The sequence below is a fragment of the Zonotrichia albicollis genome, chromosome 32 (assembly GCF_047830755.1).
Source record: "Zonotrichia albicollis isolate bZonAlb1 chromosome 32, bZonAlb1.hap1, whole genome shotgun sequence".
In the NCBI taxonomy this organism is placed as follows: Eukaryota; Metazoa; Chordata; class Aves; order Passeriformes; family Passerellidae; genus Zonotrichia; species Zonotrichia albicollis.
The window spans coordinates 1,820,266-1,840,608 of NC_133850.1; the positions used below are offsets into that span (position 1 = coordinate 1,820,266).

At 55.1% G+C, this 20,343-nt stretch overlaps 1 protein-coding gene across 6 annotated transcripts in view; it reads right to left on the reverse strand.

The window, feature by feature from the left end:
* Nucleotides 1-20,343, reverse strand: part of WIZ (WIZ zinc finger) — a 77,292-nt gene that overhangs the window by 17,811 nt on the left and 39,138 nt on the right. For 5 of the 6 annotated variants that reach the window (XM_074530198.1, XM_074530195.1, XM_074530197.1 and 2 more), the window contains exons 5-7: nucleotides 14,446-14,976; nucleotides 4,630-4,797; nucleotides 2,221-2,688 (exon numbers count right to left, since the gene is read on the reverse strand). In XM_074530198.1, the coding sequence (XP_074386299.1) occupies nucleotides 2,221-2,688; nucleotides 4,630-4,797; nucleotides 14,446-14,976 (1,167 nt within the window). Of the gene's footprint in view, nucleotides 1-2,220; nucleotides 2,689-2,754; nucleotides 2,778-4,629; nucleotides 4,798-14,445; nucleotides 14,977-20,343 lie in introns of all 6 variants that reach the window. The other variant, XM_074530196.1, reaches the window with a different exon arrangement.

The window sequence follows — 20,343 nt, forward strand, 5'->3', positions numbered from 1 at the left end:
CGCAGCGGGTGTTGTGGCACAGCTACGAGCCCGAGGCTGGGAACGGGGGGAAACGGGAGAGAAGGGGTTAAAAAATGCTGGGGTGGGTTTGGAGCTGTGGAGATTCCCAGGAAAGGGATTTGGGGGTTCCCAAGGAATTCCCCACAGAACTGTCATGGCACGGCTCCAAGCCCGAGGCTGGGAATGGGGGAAAATGGGAGAGAAATGGTTAAAAAATGCTGGTAGGGGTTTGGGGGTTCACAAGGAATTCCCCACAGAACTCGCAGTGGGTGTTGCGGCACGGCTCCGAGCCCGAGGCTGGGAATGGGGGGAAACGGGAGAGAAATGGTTAAAAATTGCTGGTAGGGGTTTGGGGGTTCACAAGGAATTCCCCGCAGAATTTCGTAGTGGGTGTTGTGGCACGGCTCCGAGCCAGAGGCTGGAAATGGGGGAAATGGGAGAGAAATGGTTAAAAAATGCTGGTAGGGGTTTGGGATCGTGGCACGGCTCCGAGCCCGAGGCTGGGAATGCACAAAAGGGGTTAAAAGGTGCTGGTGGGGGTTTGGGGCTGTGGAGATTCCCAGGAAAGGATTTGGGGGTTCCCAAGGAATTCCCCGCAGAATTTGTAGTGGGTTTCGTGGCACGGCTCCGAGCCCGAGGCTGGGAACAGGGGTAAAAAGGTTAAAAAATGCTGGTGGGGATTTGGGGTTTCCCAAGGAATTCCCCGCAGAAACTGTCATGGCACAGCTCCGAGCCCCAGGCTGGAAATGGGGGGAAATGGGAGAGAAATGGTTAAAAAATGCTGGTAGGGGTTTGGGGGTTCCTGAGGAATTCCCTGCAGAATTTGTAGTGGGTGTTGTGGCACAGCTCTGAGCCTGAGGCTGGAAATGGGGAAAACGGGAGAGAAGGGTTAAAAAATGCTGGTGGAGATCCCAAAATTTGGGGATTTGGGGTTAAAGGGATTCCTGGGAAAGGGATCTGGGATAAAGGAAATGGGGCTCCCCAGGAACTCCCCGCAGAACTCGCAGTGGGTGTTGTGGCACAGCTCCAAGCCCGAGGCTGGAAATGGGGAAATGGGAGGGAAGGGGTTAAAAAATGCTGGTGTGGGTTTGGGATCGTGGCACGGCTCCGAGCCGAGGCTGGGAATGGCACAGAAGGGGTTAAAAGGAGCTGGTGTGGGTTTGGGCTGTGGAGATTCCCAGGAAAGGATTTGGGGGTTCCTGAGGAATTCCCTGCAGAATTTGTAGTGGGTGTTGTGGCACGGCTCCGAGCCCGAGGCTGGAAATGGGGGAGAGAAGGGGTTAAAAAATGCTGGTGGGAATTTGGGGGTTCCCGAGGATTCCCCACAGAACTGTCATGGCACAGCTCCGAGCCCCAGGCTGGAAAGAGGGGGAAAATGGGAGAGAAATGGTTAAAAATGCTGGTAGGAGTTTGGGGGTTCACAAGGAATTCCCTGCAGAACTCGCAGCGGATGTTGCGGCACAGCTCCGAGCAGAGGGTGGGAATGGCACAGAAGGGGTTAAAAGTGCTGGTGGAGATCCGAAATTTGGGGATTTGGGGCTGAGGAGATTTTTGGGGTGGTGGGAATTTGGGATAAAAGGATTCATGTTCCTGTCCAGGGTGTGTTTTGTGCCAGGAGGAGGAAGAGGAGGTGGAGGAAGAGAAGGAGAAACAGGAGCAGGAGGAGGAGGAGGCAGAGGAAGAGGAAGGCCCAGTAAATCCCAGAGAACCCCATTACACCCCAGTAAAATCCCATTAAATTCCATTAAACCCCAAATAAAACCCCATTAAACCCCACTAAACCAAGAAAAAGACAACAAAAACCCCATTACATCCCAATAGAACCCAATAAAAACTGCATTAAACCCCAAAAAACCCCCTAAAAACTCCACTACACTGCACTAAACCCCATAAACCTCCACAAAACCCTAATAAAAACCCAATTAAAACCGCGTTACACCCACTAAACTCCAATAAAACCCAATTAAAACCCAATTAAACCCCTCCTGACCCTGTGGCACTCACTGAGATTGAGGGGCCTGTCCTCCTTGGTGCCCAAACCCCAATAAAACCCCATTAAAGCCCATTAAAACCCAATTAAAACCCCATTACACCCCACTAAGCCCCAATAAAACCCCATTATACTCCATTATACCCCAATAAAATCCCATTAACCCGCATTATACCCCAATTAAACCCCATTAAACCCCAATTAACCCCCCCAAACCCCTCACCACTCACTGAGGTTGAGGGGCCCGTCGTCGTCGGGCGCCCACTTGCCGTCGGCGGGCAGCGGGCTCAGCGCCAGCTTCGCCCCCTTCTCCTCGGTGCCGCCCTTGGGCGAGCCCGGCAGCGGCGCCGGGAGCTTGCGGAGCGCGGGCGAGCCCGGCCGGCCCAGGGCTTTGGCGAAGCCCGGCGGGGATTTGATGGCCTTGTTGAGGGAGCCCTCGGGCTTGGGCAGCAGCAGCAGCGGCGGCCGCGGCGGCCCCGGCTCCTTGGGGGAACCGCCCAGCGCCGACTTCTTGGCCAGCGCGGGGCCCTCGGCCTTGGGCTTGTGGCGCACGAGCTCGTACAGGAGATCGATGGGCGCCCCCGAGCTCTCGGACTCGGCCACGCCCAGCTGGCGCAGGTGCGAGCGCGCGTGGCTCGAGAGCCCCTTGCGCGTCTCGAAGCACGCGCCGCACACCTCGCACGTCGTCAGGCTGGAGGCTGCAAAAAATGGGGAAAAGGGAAAATCAGAAATTGAAAATCCCTTTGGGATCAGGTCCCGCACACCTCGCACGTGGTCAGGCTGGAGGCTGCAAAAACGGAGAAAAAATAGGTGAAAAAATGGGGAAAATGGGAAAATCAGGAATGAAAAATTCCTCAGGATCAGGTCCCGCACACCTCGCACGTGGTCAGGCTGGAGGCTGCAAAACACGGGAAATGAGGGGTTAAAAATCACTTGGGATCAGGTCCCGCACACCTCGCAGGTGGTCAGGCTGGAGGCTGCAAAATATGGGGGAAAATGGGAAATTAGGGGTTAAAAATCCCTTGGGATCAGGTCCCACACACCTCGCACAGGGTCAGGTTGGAGGCTGCAAAAAACGGGAAATGAGGGGTTAAAAATCATTTGGGATCAGTTCCTGAATTCCCCCCACAATCCTGGTTATGGGATTGGAGCAGGTGCTGCAAACCTTGAAGGTGGTCAGGCTGGAGGCTGCAAAATATGGGGGAAAATGGGAAATTAGGGGTTAAAAATCCCTTTGGGATCAGGTCTCATTCAGCCCTGACTATGGATCAGGTCCCGCACACCTCGCACATCGTCAGGCTGGAGGCTGCAAAACACGGGGGAAAATGGGGAAAATAAGAAAATCAGAAATTAAAAATCATTTGGGATCAGGTCCCACACACCTCACAGGTGGTCAGGCTGGAGGCTGCAAAATAGAGAAAAAATAGGTGAAAAAATGGGGAAAATGGGAAAATCAGGAATGAAAAATTCCTCAGGATCAGGTCCCATCCAGCCCTGACTATGGGATCAGAGCAGGCGCCGCACACCTCGCACATGGTCAGGCTGGAGGCTGCAAAAATGGGGGAAAAGGGAAATGAGGGGTTAAAATCACTTGGGATCAGTTCCTCAGTTTCCAACCCAGCCCTGGTATTGGGATTGGAGCAGGTGCTGCAAACCTTGCTGGTGGTCAGGCTGGAGGCTGCAAAATACGGGGGAAAATGGGGAAAATCAGAAATTAAAAATCCCTTTGGGATCAGGTCCCACACACCTCGCATGTGGTCAGGCTGGAGGCTGGAAAAAATGGGGGAAAATGGGAAAATGAGAAAATCAGGAATTAAAAACCATTCAGGATCGGCTCCCACACAGACAAAGTTATGGGATTGGAGCAGGTGCTGCAAACCTTGCTGGTGGTCAGGCTGGAGATGGAAAAAATGGGGAAAATGGGAAATTAGGGGTTAAAAATCCCTTGGGATCAGTTCATTCATAAAATCCGGGAAAAACACAGACAATTTGGGGAAAACTCGGGGAAAATCCGTGAAAAACCTGGAAAATCCGGGGAAAACCCAGGAAAATTCAGGGAAAATCCAGGAAAAACACAGAAAATTCAGGGAATACTCGGGAAAAACACGGAAAACCCAGGGAGAACCCGGGAAAAACCTGGAAAATCTGGGGAAAATCAGGGAAAATCTGGGAAAATTCAGGGGAAAACTCAAGGGAAAATCCGGGAAAAACTCGGGAAAATCTGGGAAAACCCTGGAAAATCCGGGGAAAACTCGAGGAAAATCCGGGAAAAACATGGAAAATTCAGGGAAAACAGGGGAAAATCAGGGAAAATTTGGGAAAACTTGGGGGAAATCTGGGAAAATCTGGGAAAATCCTGGAAAAAACGGGGAAAATTTGGGAAAATTCAGGAAAAACTCAGAAAAAACTCAGGAAAATCCAGGAAAACAGGGGAAAACCAGGGAAAATCAGGGAAAATCCTGGGAAAATTCGGGAAAACTCAGGGGAAATGCAGGAAAAACATGGGAAAACCGGGGAAAATCAGGGAAAATTCGGGAAAATTCGGGAAAACTCGGGGGAAATCTGGGAAAATCCTGGAAAAACCGGGGAAAATCATGGAAAATGGGGGCAAAGCCGTGAGAGGCGGTTGCAGTGCTGACCTTTGGTGTCCTGGCCGTCCTTGCTGCCCGGGGGCTCCGGGCTCAGCTTGGGCCCCAGGCGGGGCGGGGGCGGCTCCAGCGCCGAGCTCGGGCCCTTCTTGGCCACCGCGGGCGACGGCGGCGGCGACACCTCCAGGGCCACCAGCGCGTCCTGCTCGGGAGCCACCACTGCGGAACGGGCAGGGGAGGGGTCAGCCGGGGGCGGGGGGATTTGGGGGGGTCCTGAGGGGGTTTGGGGGGTCCTGAGGGGGTTTGGGGGGGTCCTGAGGGGATTTAGGGGGGGGATGAGGGGGTTTGGGGGGATTTGGAGGGGTCCTGAGGGGATTTGGGGTGTTAAAGGGGGGATTTGGGGAAATTTGGGGGGGTTCAGAGGGGATTTGGGGGGGTTCAGAGGGGGTTTGGGGGATCCAGAGGGGGTTTGAGGGCGTCCTGAGGGGATTTGGGGGGGTCCTGAGGGGGTTTGGGGGGGTTCAGAGGGGGTTTGGGGGGGTTTTGGGGGGTCCTGAGGGGATCTGGGGGGGTCCTGAGGGGTGCTGGGAGGATTTGGGGGGGATCTGGGGGGTCCTGAGGGGGTTTGGGGGGGTCCTGAGGGGGTTTGGGGTGTTAAAGGTGGGATTTGGGGAAATTTGGGGGGGTTCAGAGGGGATTTGGGGGGGTCCTGAGGGGATTTGGGGTGTTAAAGGGGGGATTTGGGGAAATTTGGGGGGGTTCAGAGGGGATTTGGGGGGGTCCTGAGGGGATTTGGGGTGTTAAAGGGGGGATTTGGGGAAATTTGGGGGGGTTCAGAGGGGATTTGGGGGGGTCCAGAGGGGGTTTGAGGGGGTCCTGAGGGGATTTAGGGGGGGTCCTGAGGGGGCTTGGGGGAGTCCAGAGGGGGCTTGGGGGGATTTGGGGGGGTTCAGAGGGGGTTTGGGGGGTTCCTGAGTGGGTTTGGGGTGTTAAAGGGGGGATTTGGGGAAATTTGGTGGGGTTCAGAGGGGATTTGGGGGGGTTCAGAGGGGGTTTGAGGGGGTCCTGAGGGGATTTAGGGGGGGGATGAGGGGGTTTGGGGGGATTTGGGGGGGTCCACAGGGGGTCTGGGGGGTTTCAGGTGAGATTTGGGGGGTCCTGAGGGGGTTTGGGGGGGTCCTGAGGGGATCTGGGGGGTCCTGAGGGGTCCTGAGGGGGATTTGGGGGGGATTTGGGGGGTTCAGAGGGGATTTGGGGGATCCAGAGGAGATTTATGGGGGTCTAGAGCGGGTTTGGGGGCTCCTGAGAGGGTTTGGGGGGGGTCCAGAGGGGATTTGTGGGATCCTGGGGGGATTTTGGGGGAATTTGGGGGGTCCTGGGGGGATTTGGGAAATTTGGGGGGTCCTGAGGGGATTTGGGGGGATCCTGAGGGGGGTTGGGGGGTTCAGAGGGGGTTTGAGGGGGTCCTGAGGGGATTTAGGGGGGGGATGATGGGGTTTGGGGGGATTTGGGGGGTCCTGAGGGGGTTTGGGGGGATTTGGAGAGGTCCTGAGGGGGGCTTGGGGGATTTGGGGGGGTCCTGAGGGGGTTTAGGGGGGGGATGAGGGGGTTTGGGGGGATTTGGGGGGGTCCTGAGGGAGTTTGGGGGGTCCTGAGGGGGTTTAGGGGGGGGATGAGGGGGTTTGGGGGGATTTGGGGTGGTCCTGAGGGGGCTGGGGGGGTTCAGAGGGGATTTGGGGGGGTCCTGCAGGGATTTAGGGGGGTCCTGAGGGGGTTTGGGGGGATTTGGGGGGGTCCTGAGGGGGTTTGGGGGGTCCAGAGTGGATCTGGGGGGTCCTGAGGGGGTTTGGGGGGATTTGGGGGGGTTCAGAGGGGATTTGGGGGGGTCCTGAGGGGGTTTGGGGGATCCAGAGGGGGTTTGAGGGGGTCCTGAGGGGATTTAGGGGGCGGATGAGGGGGTTTGGGGGGGTCCTGAGGGGGTTTGGGGGGATTTGAGGGGGTCCTGAGGGGGTTTGAGGGGGTCCTGAGGGGATTTAGGGGGGGGGATGAGGGGGTTTGGGGGGATTTGGGGGGGTCCTGAAGGGATTTGGGGGGGTCCTGAGGGGGTTTGGGGGGTCCTGAGGGGATCTGGGGGGGTCCTGAGGGGGTTTGGGGGGTTCGGGGGGATTTGGGGGGGTCCTGAGGGGGTTTGGGGGGGTCCTGAGGGGATTTAGGGGGTCCTGAGGGGATTTAGGGGGGGATGAGGGGGTTTGGAGGGGTCCAGGTGGGATTTGGGGGGTCCAGAAGGGTTTGGAGGTGTCCAAAGGGAATTATGGGGGGGTCCAGGTGGGATTTGGGGTGTTCTAGAGGGATTTGGGGGGGATCCTGAGGGGTTTGAGGGGGTCCTGAGAGGGTTTGGGGGGGTTCAGGTGAGACTTAGAGGGTCCAGAGGGGATTTGGGGGGTCCTGAGGGGTTTGGAGGTGTCCAAAGGGAATTATGGGGGGTCCCAGGTGGGATTTGGGGAGGTCTAGAGGGATTTGGGGGGATTCAGAGGGGGTTTGAGGGGGTCCTGAGGGGATTTAGGGGATCCTGAGGGGGTTTGGGGGGGTCCTGAAGGGATTTAGGGGGGTCCTGAGGGGGTTTGGGGGGTGCTGAGGGGGGCTGGGGGGATTTGGGGGGGATCTGGGGGGGTCTTGAGGGGATCTGGGGAGGTCCAGAGGGGGTTTGAGGGGGTCCTGAAGGGGTTTGGGGGGGTTCAGAGGGGATTTGGGGGGTCCAGAGGGGATTTGGGGGGGGTCCTGAGGGGGCTTAGGGGGGGGATGAGGGGGTTTGGGGGGATTTGGAGAGGTCCTGAGGGGGTTTGGGGGGATTTGGGGGGGATTTGGGGGGGTTTAGAGGGGATTTGAGGGGGTCCTGAGGGGGTTTGGGGGGTCCTGAGGGGGGCTGGGGGGGGTGCAGAGAGGGTTTGGGGGGATTTGGGGGGTCCTGAGGGAATTTGGGGGGGTTCAGGTGGGATTTGGGGTGTTCCAGAGGAGATTTATGGGTGTCCTGAGGGGATTTGGGAAATTTGGGGGGTCCAGAGGGGGTTTGGGGGGGTCCTGAGGGGATTTGGGGTGTTCCAGGTGAGATCCGGGGGTTCCAGGTGGGATTTCAGGAGTTAAGGGGGGAATTTGAGGGGGTCCCAGAGGGGATCTGGGGACAGGGCCAGGTCCCTGCAGGTGACAGGACACGGTGGTGGCACAGGGACAGGGGAGGGGACGGTGCCAGGTCCTCAAAGGTGACAGGACAGGGCCAGGTCCCTGAGGGGAGGGGACAGAGACAGTGACAGTGCCACCAGAGAGGTGACAGCTCCTAAAGGGACAGGACAGGACAGGGGAGGGGACAGGGACAGTGACAGTGCCACCAGAGAGGTGACAGCTCCTAAAGGGACAGCACAGGGGAGGGGACAGGGACAGGTCCCTGAGGGGACAGGAGGTGACAGGTCCTAAAGGGGAGGGGACAGAGAAGGTGACATCAGGAAGGGGACAGGGGTGGTGGCATCTTCCTGCAGGGAGGGGACACTGGGAGGTGACAGCTCCCAGCAGGGGGCAGGACAGGGACAGTGGGAGGGGACAGTGGGAGGTGACACTGGGAGGTGACAGTGGGAGGTGACAGGTCCCTAAGGGGGCAGGACAAGGGTGGTGGCATCTCCCTGCAGGGAGGGGACACAGAAGGTGACAGGTCCTAAAGGGGAGGGGACAGGGACAGGGCCCTGCAGGGAGGGGACACTGAGAGGTGACAAATCCCAGCAAGGAGGGGACACAGAAGGTGACAGGTCTCTGCAGGGAGGGGACAGCATGGTGGCATCAGGGACAGGACAGGGGTGGTGGCATCTCCCTTAGGGTGGGAACACAGAGAGGTGACAGGTCCCAAAGGGGAGGGGACACAGAAGGTGACAGGTCCCTGCAGGGGACAGGACAGGGACAGTGACAGGTCCCTAAGGGGACAGCACAGGGGTGGTGGCATCTCCCTTAGGGAGGGGACACAGAAGGTGACAGGTCCCAAAGGGGAGGGGACACAGAAGGTGACAAATCCCTGCAGGGAGGGGACACAGAAGGTGACAGGTCCCTGCACAGGTGGGAGAGGAACAGTGACAGGTCCTAAAGGGGAGGGGACACAGAAGGTCCCTGCAGGGAGGGGACAGTGCTGGGGACACCCTGGGGACCAGCCTGGGGACAGCCTAGGAACTCCAGGCTGGGGACATCCCAGAGCTCCTGGTGACAGCACTGGGGACATCCTGGGAGCTGCTCGGGGACAGGGCTGGGGACATTCCTGTGACAGGGCTGGGGACATCCAGGTGACCAACCTGGGGACACCCCAGGGCTCTTGGGGACAGGGCTAGGGACATCCTGGGAGCTGCTTGGGGACAGGGCTGGGGACACCCCAGGGATCACCCTGAGGACACCCTGAGCCTCTTGGTGACAGGGCTGGGGACATGCCAGGAGCTGCTTGGTGACAGGGCTGGGGACACCCCAGTGCTCTCGGTGACAGGGCTGGGGACAAGCCAGGAACGAGCCTGGGGACATCCCAGGGCTCTTGGTGACAGGGCTGGGGACACCACAGGGACCAGCCTGGGGACACCCTGGGAGCCCCTTGGTGACAGGGCCAGGGACATCCTGGGGACCAGCTTGGGGACTTCCAGGAGCTTCTTTGTGACAGGGCTGGGGACACCCTGGGTGTCTCAGTGACAGTGCTGGGGACATCCCGGGGTTCTCAGGGACATCCAGGAGCTCCTGGTGACAGGGCTGGGGACACCCCAGGAGCACCAGCCTGGGGACAACCTAGAACTTCTGGTGACAGGGCTGGGGACATCCTGGGGACCAGCTTGGGGACACCCTGGGAGCTTCTTTGTGACAGGGCTGGGGACACCCTGGGAGGGGCAGCCTGGGGACATCCCAGAGCTCCTGGTGACAGCACTGAGGACACCCCAGGGATCACCCTGGGGACATCCTGGGTGTCTCAGTGACAGGGCTGGGGACACCCCAGGGATCACCCTGGGGCTCTCGGTGACAGGGCTGGGGACACCCCAGGGATCACCCTGGGGACATCCTGGGTGTCTCAGTGACAGGGCTGGGGACACCCCGGGAGCTGCTCGGTGACACATCTGGGGACACCCCAGGGCTCTTGGGGACATCCAGGAGCTCCCCGTTACCGGGCTGGGACACGCTGGGGCTCTCGGTGACAGGCCTGGGGACACCCCGGGAACCAGCCAGGTGACACCCCGGGGCTCTCGGTGACAGGGCTGGGGACACCCCAGGGACCGGCACCCCGGGGCTCGGTCTGGCCGCACCGGGCCCTCCCCGCCTCCCCCGGGCCGGGAGCCCCGACCCGACCCGAACCGAACCGGGCTGTCCGAACCGAACCGAACCGAGCCGGGCCCTTCCCGGCACGGAGGCCCCACCAGCCCCGAGCAGCCCCGGTTCGGGCCGGCTCGGTTCGGAGCCCCCGGCGGCGCCGGCCCCGTTCCGTGAGCGCATCCCGGGGGTCCCGCGGGGACAAAGCGGGGCCGGGGCCGGGACAAAGGAGGGCGGCGGCTGCTCGGCCGCGGCCTCCCGGAGCCCCGCGGGGCTCTCCCGCCGCCTTCCCGCGGAGCCCCGGCCCGGCCGAACCGGGCCCGGCGCGGGGCGGATCCGTGAGGGGACCCCGGGAGAGCCGTGAGGGGATCGGGGGTGGGTGGGGGTGGGGGGGGCGCGGGTGGGCCCGGTCTCGGCGGGGCGGGGAAAGGGGCGCTCACCCGGCTCGGGCGCGGCCGGGGGCTCGGGGTCGCCGTCCCCGCCGCGGTCGCGGTCGCGGGGCCGCGGAGCCGCCGCCGCTTTGGTGACTTTGGGCGGCGGGGAGGCGGCGGCCGAGGCCGAGGTGGAGGCCGCCATCTTGGGCACGGCGCACGCGGGGCGCCCGCCAGGCCGCGCGGCCGAGCGCCGAGAGCGCCGAGAGCGAGAGAGGGAGCGAGGCCCGAGAGAGGCCAGGGGAGAGCAGCCGAGCGCCGAGCGGGGAGCTTGGGAGGGGGGAAATTTGGGGGGAAATTGAGGAAATTTGGGAATTCTGAGGGGAAATTGTGGGAAAAAAGGGGGAATTTTGGGAATTCTGGGGGGAATTGTGGGAAAAAGGGGGGAAATTTGGGAATTCTGAGGGGAAATTGTGGGAAAAAGGGGGGAAATTTGGGAATTCTGAGGGGAATTGTGGGATTTGTGGGAAAAAGGGGGAGTTTTGGGAATTCTGGGGGGAATTTTGGGAATCCAGAGGGGAAAATGGGGGGATTTGGGTGGAAATTTGGGGATTTAGGGGGGAATTTGGGGGGAAATTGGGGAATTTTTGGGGGAAAATTGGGGAAATTTGGGGGAAAAAAGGGAAATTTGGGAATTCTGCGGGGAAATTTGGGGATTTGGGGGGAAATTGGGGAATTTTGGGAATTCTGAGGGGAAATTAGGGAATTCTTGGGGGAAATGGGGGGAAATTTGGGGATTTAGGGGGGAATTTTGGGGGAAAATTGGTGAAATTTGGGGGAAAAAAGTGGAATTTGGGGAATTCGTGGGGGAAAAAGGGGAATTTTGGGGAAAAAAGGAGAATTTTGGGAATTATTGGGAGAAATTGGGGGGATTTGGGGGAAATTTGGGGATTTTGGGGGATTTCTGGGGCCATTGGGAAATTTATGAGGGAATTAAGGGGAATTTCAGGGAATTTTGGGGTAAGTTGGGGAATTTGGGGGGAAATTGGGGGAAAAGGGGAATTTTGGGAGGAATTTGGGGGTGTAAAGGGGAATTTTGGGTGGAAATTGTGGGATTTGGGGAGAAAAAAGGGGAATTTCAAGGATTTTGGGGGGAAATTGAGGAATTTTGGGTGGAATGTGGAGGATTTTAGGGGGAAATTGGGGCACTGTTTTTGGAAATTGAGGGATTTTGGGGGGAAAAGGGGAATTTGGGGGATTTTTGGAGGTATTTTGGGGGAAAACTCTGGAGTTTTTTGGAGAAAAGGGGAATTTTGGGTAGAAATTGGGGAATTTGGGGGGGAATTGGGGAATTTTGGGAATTTTTTGGGGAAAAAAGGGAACTTGGGAGGAAACTGGGGAACTTTGGGGGAAATGGGAGGAATTTGAGGGGGGGAAGAGAAATTTTGGGGGGAAAAGAGGGAATTTTTGGGAATTTTGAGGGGAAAAGGGAAAATTAGGGGGGGGAAAGGGGGACTTTGAGGGGGCAAATGGGAAATTTGGGGGATTTTCTGGGGAATTTGGGTTTGGGGATTCAAATATTCCGGATATTGAGGATTTGGGGATTGAAATATCCAAAATTTTGTGGGTTTGGAACTAAAATATTCTGGATTTGGAACAGCAAACCCCCAAAATCCCAAACCGTGGATGCAGAGGGGCCCCTCCTTCACCCCCAACCCTAAATTCATCCCAAAATACCCAAAATCCCCAAATTTATCCCAAAAATCCCCAAAATCTGACTGCAAAAACTCATCCCCAAATCCAAACCCCAAACTGATCCCAAACCACCCCAAAATCACAAATTTATCCCCCGAAATCCCCAAAATTTGATTCCAAAAACTCATCCCAAAACCCAAACTCCAAATTCATCCCAAAAGGGGCAACCCAACACAAAATCCATCACAAAACCCCAAAACCACCGAATTTATCCCAAAAAATCCCTAAAATCCATCACCAAAAACTCATCCCAAAACCCAAACCCAAATCGATCCCAAAATCCCCAAATTTATCCCAAAAATCTGACACCAAAAACTCATCCCAAAACCCCAAAATCCCCAAAACCACCCCAATCCTCACCCCACTGAATTTTGACCTTTTTCCAACAAAAATCCCCAAAATCTGACTCCAAAAACTCATCCCAAAACCCAAACTCCAAATTCACCCCAACAGTGGCAACTCAAACTCAAAATCCATCCCAAAACCCCACAAAACCACCAAATTTATCCCAAAAAATCCCTAAAATCCATCACCAAAACCTCATCCCAAAACCCAAACCCCAAATCAAAACCCAAACTCTGAATTCATCCAAAAGTGGCAACCCAAACCCAAAATCCATCACAAAACACCCAAAAACTACCAAATTTATCCCAAAAAATCTCCAAAAATTAATTCCAAAACCCACACCCCAAATGGATCCTCAAACCCCCAAAACTACAAAATTTTTCACAAAAAATCCCCAAAATTTGGCTCCAAAAACTCATCTCAAAACTCGAACCCCAAACTGATCCCGAACCACCCAAAACCTCCAAATTTATCCCAAAAATCCCCAAAATCCAAAGCCCTGGGTGAGATCCATGAGGAGACCAAGCTCCTCCTTGAGCCCAAAATCCCAAATTTATCCTAAAACCCCAAAACTGCAAAATTTATCCCAAAGATCCTCAAAATCCGATGCCAAAAACTCATCCCAAAAATCGATCCCAAACCCACCAAATTTATCCCAAAAAATCCCTAAAATCCATCACCAAAATCTCATCCCAAAAATCCCAAACCCCAAATGGATCCTAAAAACACCTCAATCTCCATCCCATAGAATTCCCGACCCTTTTCCAACAAAAATCCTCAAAATCCAATGCCAAAAACTCATCCCAAAAATCCATCCCAAAACCACCAAATTTATCCCAAAAAATCCCTAAAATCCATCACCAAAACCTCATCCCAAAACCCAAACCCCAAAACAAAACCCAAACTCCGAATTCATCCCAAAAGTGGCAACCCAACCCCAAAATCCATCACAAAACACCCAAAACCACCAAATTTATCCCAAAAAATCTCCAAAAATTCATTCCAAAACCCAGACCCCAAATGGATCCCCAAACCCCCAAAACTACAAAATTTATCACAAAAAATCCCCAAAATTTGGCTCCAAAAACTCATCCCAAAAATCCCAAACCCCAAATGGATCCCAAAACCACCCCAATCTCCATCCCATAGAATTCCCGACCCTTTTCCAACAAAAATCCTCAAAATCCAATGCCAAAAACTCATCCCAAAAATCCATCCCAAAACCACCGAATTTATCCCAAAAAAATCCCCAAAATCTAACTCCAAAAACCCAAACCCCAAACTGATCCCAAAACCACCAATCCCACCCCATTCCTGGGCCAAAATCCCAATTTTTTTGCCATTTTTGGGGTCTCTCACCGTCCCTGTAGGGCTGCAGGGCCTCGTCCCCCCAGGGCAGCGGGAACGGCGCCGATTTGGGCAGATCCCAAAAATTCCAAACCCAAATGGATCCCAAAAACACCAAAACCACCAAAATCTCCATCCCAATCTCCATCCTGGGCTGATGCCACTGAATTTTGATGCTCTTCCAACAAAAATCCCCAAAATCTGACACCAAAAACTCATCTCAAAATCCCAAACCCAAATGGATCCCAAATACACCAAAATCCCCAAAACCACCCCAACCTCCATCCTGGGTCGATCCTGCAGAATTCCCGACCCTTTTCCAACAAAAATCCCCAAAATCTGACACCAAAAACTCATCCCAAAACCCAAACTCCAAATTCATCCCAACACTGGCAGCTCAAACTCAAAATCCATCCCAAAACCACCAAAACCACCAAATTTATCCCAAAAAATCTCCAAAAATTCATTCCAAAACCCAGACCCCAAATGGATCCCCAAACCCCCAAAACTACAAAATTTATCACAAAAAATCCCCAAAATTTGGCTCCAAAAACTCATCTCAAAACCCAAACCCCAAATGGATCCCAAAACCACCAAATTCATCCCAAAAAATCTCCAACATCCAACTCTAAAAACTCAACCCAAAACCCAAACCCCAAACTGATCCCAAAACCACCAATCCCACCCCATTCCTGGGCCAAAATCCCAATTTTTTGCCATTTTTGGGGTCTCTCACCGTCCCTGTAGGGCTGCAGGGCCTCGTCCCCCCAGGGCAGCGGGAACGGCGCCGATTTGGGCAGATCCCGGTGGAGATCCCGGTGGAGATCCTGATGGAGATCCTGATGGAAATCATGATGAAGATCTTGGTGGAGATCTCGTTGGAGATCATGGTGAAGATCTTGGTGGAGATCTCGTTGGAGATCATGATGGACACCATGGTGGAGATCTCGCTGGAGATCCTGGTGGAGCTCCCCGTGGTGGAGATCCTGGTGGAGCTCGCGGTGGAGCTCCCCGTGGTGGAGCTGCTCGCGGTGGAGCTCGCGTCCCGGCGAGGGCGCCATGGCGCGGAGCAGCGCCGCGCGCTCGGGGGCCGTGGCCAGCAGCTCCTTGAGGATGTGGATGGGCGACACCGTCAGCTCCCAGTTGGTGATGCCGAAGTCGCGCAGGTGCGCCCGGGCGTGGCTCGACAGCCCCGCCCTCGTGTCGAAGCCGGCGCCGCAGAACTCGCAGCGCATCAGGCTGAACGTGCCCGGGTCGAAGTTGGCCACTGAAAAGAGGAGAGGTGGGATCAGGGCCAACAGGAACCACCAGGAACCCAAAAACCCCAAAAAACCCACCTGGAACCCAAAAAACCCCACCCAGAAACACCAAAATCCACCCTAAAATTACCCCCAAAATTCACCCCATCAGGCTGAAGGTGCCCGGGTCAAAGTTGGCCACTGCAGAGAGGAAGAGTGGTCATGGGTGGGATCAGGGAACCATCAGGAACCACCAGGAACACAAAAATCACAAAAAACCCACCTGGAACCCAAAAAACCCCACCCAGAAAACCCAAAAAATACCCCTAAAATTCACCCCATCAGGCTGAACGTGCCTGGGTCAAAGTTGGCCACTGCAAAGGAGGAGAGGTGGGATCAGGGCCACCAGGAACCACCAGGAACACAAAAATCACAAAAAAATCCCCACCTGGAACCCAAAAACCCAAGAAGGAACCCAAAAACCCCACCCAGAAACACCAAAAAACCCCCCAAAATCCACCCCATCAGGCTGAACGTGCCCAGGTCGAAGTTGGCCACTGCAGAGAGGAGGAGTGGTCATGGGTGGGATCAGGGAACCATCAGGAACCACCAGGAACACAAAAATCACAAAAAAACCCCACCTGGAACCCAAAAAACCCCATCAGGAACCCAAAAACCCCACACAGAAACGCCAAAAAAAACCCAAAAATACCCCCAAAATCCACCCCATCAGGCTGAACGTGCCCGGGTCGAAGTTGGCCACTGCAGAGAGGAGAGGTGGGATCAGGGACACCAGGAACCCAAAAAACCCCACCCAAAACCACCAAAAAAACCCCAAAAAATACCCCCCAAAATTCACCCCATCAGGCTGGACGTGCCTGGGTCAAAGTTGGCCACTGAAAGGGAGGAGTGGTCATGGGTGGGATCAGGGCCACCAAAAACCATCAGGAACCCAAAAATCACAAAAAAACCCACCAGGAACCCAAAAAACCCAAGAAGGAACCCAAAAACCCCACCCAGAAACACCAAAAAACCACCAAAATCCACCCCATCAGGCTGAACGTGCCCGGGTCGAAGTTGGCCACTGCAAGGGAGGAGAGGTGGGATCAGGGCCACCAGGAACACAAAAATCCCCAAAAAAACCCCAAAAATACCCCCCAAAATCCACCCCATCAGGCTGAACGTGCCCGGGTCGAAGTTGGCCACTGCAGAGAGGAAGAGTGGGATCAGGGCAACCAGGAACCACCAGAAACACAAAAATCACAAAAAAACCCCAACCTGGATCCCAAAAAACCCCATCAGGAACCCAAAAAACCCCACACAGAAACACCAAAAAACCACCAAAATGCACCCCATCAGGCTGAACGTGCCCGGGTCAAAGTTGGCCACTGAAAAGAGGACAGGTGGGATCAGGGCCACCAGGAACACAAAAATCCCCAAAAAAACCCAAAAATACCCCCCAAAATTCACCCCATCAGGCTGAACGTGCCCAGGTCAAAGTTGGCCACTGAAAAGGAGGAGGAGTGGTCATGGGTGGGATCAGGGCCACCAGGAACCACCAGGAACCCAAAAACCCCAAAAAACCCAAGAAGGAACCCAAAAACCCCACCCAGAAACACCAAAAAACCCCCAAAATCCACCCCATCAGGCTGAACGTGCCCAGGTCGAAGTTGGCCACTGCAGAGAGGAGAGGTGGGATCAGGGCCACCAAAAACCATCAGGAACCCAAAAACCCCAAAAAACCCACCTGGAACCCAAAAAACCCCACCCAGAAACACCAAAATCCACCCTAAAATTACCCCCAAAATCCACCCCATCAGACTGAACGTGCCCGGGTCAAAGTTGGCCACTGCAAAGAGGACAGGTGGAATCAGGGCCACCAAAAACCATCAGGAACCCAAAAACCCCAAAAAACCCCCAAAAATACCCCCAAAATCCACCCCATCAGGCTGAATGTGCCCGGGTCAAAGTTGGCCACTGAAAAGAGGAGAGGTGGGATCAGGGCAACCAGGAACACAAAAATCCCAAAAAAACCCAAAAATACCCCCAAAATTCACCCCATCAGGCTGAACGTGCCCGGGTCAAAGTTGGCCACTGCAGGGAGGAGAGGTGGGATCAGGGCCACCAAAAACCACCAGGAACCCAAAAACCCCCAAAAAACCACCAAAAAACCCCCAAAAATAACCCCAAAATCCACCCCATCAGGCTGAACGTGCCCGGGTTGAAGTTGGCCACTGCAAGGGAGGAGGAGTGGTCATGGGTGGGATCAGGGCCACCAAAAACCACCCCAGGACCATCAAAACCCACCAGGAACCCAAAAACCAACACAAGTCCAAAAAATCCCACTCAAAATCACCAAAAAGCCCCAAAAAATACCCCCCAAAATTCACCAAAATTCACCCCATCAGGCTGAATGTGCCCGGGTCGAAGTTGGCCACTGCAGGGAGGAGAGGTGGGATCAGGGCCACCAAAAACCACCCCAGGAACACAAAAATCACAAAAAAACCCCAACCTGGATCCCAAAAAACCCAAGAAGGAACCCAAAAACTCCACCCAAAACCACCAAAAAACCCCCAAAATCCACCCCATCAGGATGAACGTGCCCGGGTCGAAGTTGGCCACTGCAAGGGAGGAGGAGTGGTCATGGGTGGGATCAGGGAACCATCAGGAACCACCAGGAACACAAAAATCACAAAAAAAACCCACCTGGAACCCAAAAAACCCCACCCAGAAACACCAAAAAACCACCAAAATGCACCCCATCAGGCTGAACGCGCCCGGGTCAAAGTTGGCCACTGAAAAGGAGGAGAGGTGGGATCAGGGCCACCAAAAACCATCAGGAACACAAGAACCCCACCCAAAAACACCAAAAAAAACCCAAAAATACCCCCAAAATCCACCCCATCAGGCTGAAGGTGCCTGGGTCAAAGTTGGCCACTGCAGAGAGGAGAGGTGGGATCAGGGCAACCAAAAACCACCAGGAACCCAAAAACCCCAAAAAACCCACCTGGAACCCAAAAAACCCCACCCAGAAACACCAAAAAACCACCAAAATCCACCCCATCAGGCTGAAGGTGCCCGGGTCAAAGTTGGCCACTGCAAGGGAGGAAGAGTGGTCATGAGTGGGTCAGGGCCACCAGGAACCATCAGGAACCCAAAAACCCCACCCAAAACCACCCAAAAAACCCCAAAAAATACCCCCCAAAATTCACCCCATTAAACTGAACGTGCCCAGGTCGAAGTTGGCCACTGCAAGGGAGTAGGAATGGTCATGGGTGGGATCAGGGCCACCAAAAACAATCAGGAAGCCAAAAATGCAAAAAAAAATCCACCAGGATATCAAAAAATCCCAAAAAAAAAAACCATCGGGAACTCAAAAATCCCAAAAATCCCACCAGGAACCACCAGGAACCCAAAAACCCCACCCAAAAACACCAAAAAGCCCCAAAAATACCGCTAAAATCCACCCCATCAGGCTGAACGTGCCCGGGTCAAAGTTGGCCACTGCAGGGAGGAGAGGTGGGATCAGGGCCACCAAAAACCATCAGGAACACAAAAATCACAAAAAAATACCACCTGAAACCCAAAAAACTCCACCCAAAACCACTAAAAAAACCCCAAAATTACCCCCAGAATTCACCCCATCAGGCTGAACGTGCCCGGGTCAAAGTTGGCCACTGAAAAGGAGGAGGAGGGGTCATGGGTGGGATCAGGGCCAACAGGAACACAAAAATCCCCAAAAAAACCCAAAAATACCCCCAAAATTCACCCCATCAGGCTGAACGTGCCCGGGTCAAAGTTGGCCACTGCAAGGGAGGAGAGGTGGGATCAGGGCCACCAAAAACCATCAGGAACCCAAAAACCCCACCCAAAACCACCAAAAAAAAACCAAAAATACCCCCCAAAATCCACCCCATCAGGCTGAACGTGCCCGGGTCGAAGTTGGCCACTGCAGGGAGGAGGAGTGGTCATGGGTGGGATCAGGGCCACCAGGAACCACCAGGAACACAAAAACCCCACCCAGAAATGCCAAAAAACCCAAAAAATACCACCAAAATCCACCCCATCAGGCTGAACGTGCCCGGGTCGAAGTTGGCCGCTGCAAAGGAGGACAGGTGGGATCAGGGCCACCAGGAACCACCAGGAACCCAAAAATCACAAAAAAACCCCACCTGGAACCCAAAAAACCCCACCCAGAAACACCAAAAACCCCAAAATCCACCTCAGGTCAGATGTCCAGGATGGTTTGTAGCCACCAAAACCTCTGGTCAGATGTCCAGGTGGGTTTGTAGCCACCAGGACCACCAAGAATCATGGTCAGGTGTCCAAGTGGGTTTGTAGCCATGAAGACCACCAAGACCTCATCTCAGATGTCCACATGGGTTTGTGGCCACCAAGACCTCATGTTAGATATCCAGGTGGGTTTGTGACCACCAGCACCACCAACACCTCAGGTCAGATGTCCAGGTGGGTTTGTGGCCATGAAGACCACCAAGATTCATGGTCAGATGTCCAGGTGGGTTTGTGACCACCAGGGCCACCAACACCTCGTGTCAGATGTCCAGGATGGTTTGTGGCCACCAGGGTGACCAAAACCTCAGGTGGGTTTGTGGCCACCAGGACCACCAAGATCTCAGGTCAGATGTCCAGGTGGGTTTGTGGCCACCAAAACCTCTGGTCAGATGTCCAGGTGGGTTCGTGGCCATGAAGACCACCAAGACTCATGGTCAGATGACCAGGATGGTTTGTGGCCACCAGGACGACCAAAACCTCGTGTCAGATGTCCAGGATGGTTTGTGACCACCAGGGTGACCAAAATCTCAAGTGGGTTTGTGGCCACCAGGACCACCAAGACCTGTGGTCAGATGTCCAAGTGGGTTTGTAGCCATGAAGACCACCAAGACCTCAGGTCAGATGTCCAGGATGGTTTGTAGCCACCAACACCTCAGGTCAGATGTCCAGGTGGGTTTGTGGCCATGAAGACCACCAAGAGCTCAGGTCACATGTCCAGGTGGGTTTGTGGCCATGAAGACCACCAAGACTCATGGTCAGATGTCCAGGATGGTTTGTGGCCACCAGGGTGACCAAAACCTCAAGTGGGTTTGTGGCCACCAGGACCACCAAGACCTGTGGTCAGATGTCCAGGTGGGTTTGTAGCCACCAAGACTCATGTCAGATATCCAGGTGGGTTTGTGGCCATGAAGACCACCAAGATCTCAGGTCACGTGTCCAGGATGGTTTGTGGCCACCAGGGCCACCAACACCTCAGGTCAGATGTCCACGTGGGTTTGTAGCCACCAAAACCTCTGGTCAGATGTCCAGGATGGTTTGTGACCACCAAAACCTCATGTTAGATGTCCAGGATGGTTTGTAACCTCCAGCACCACCAACACCTC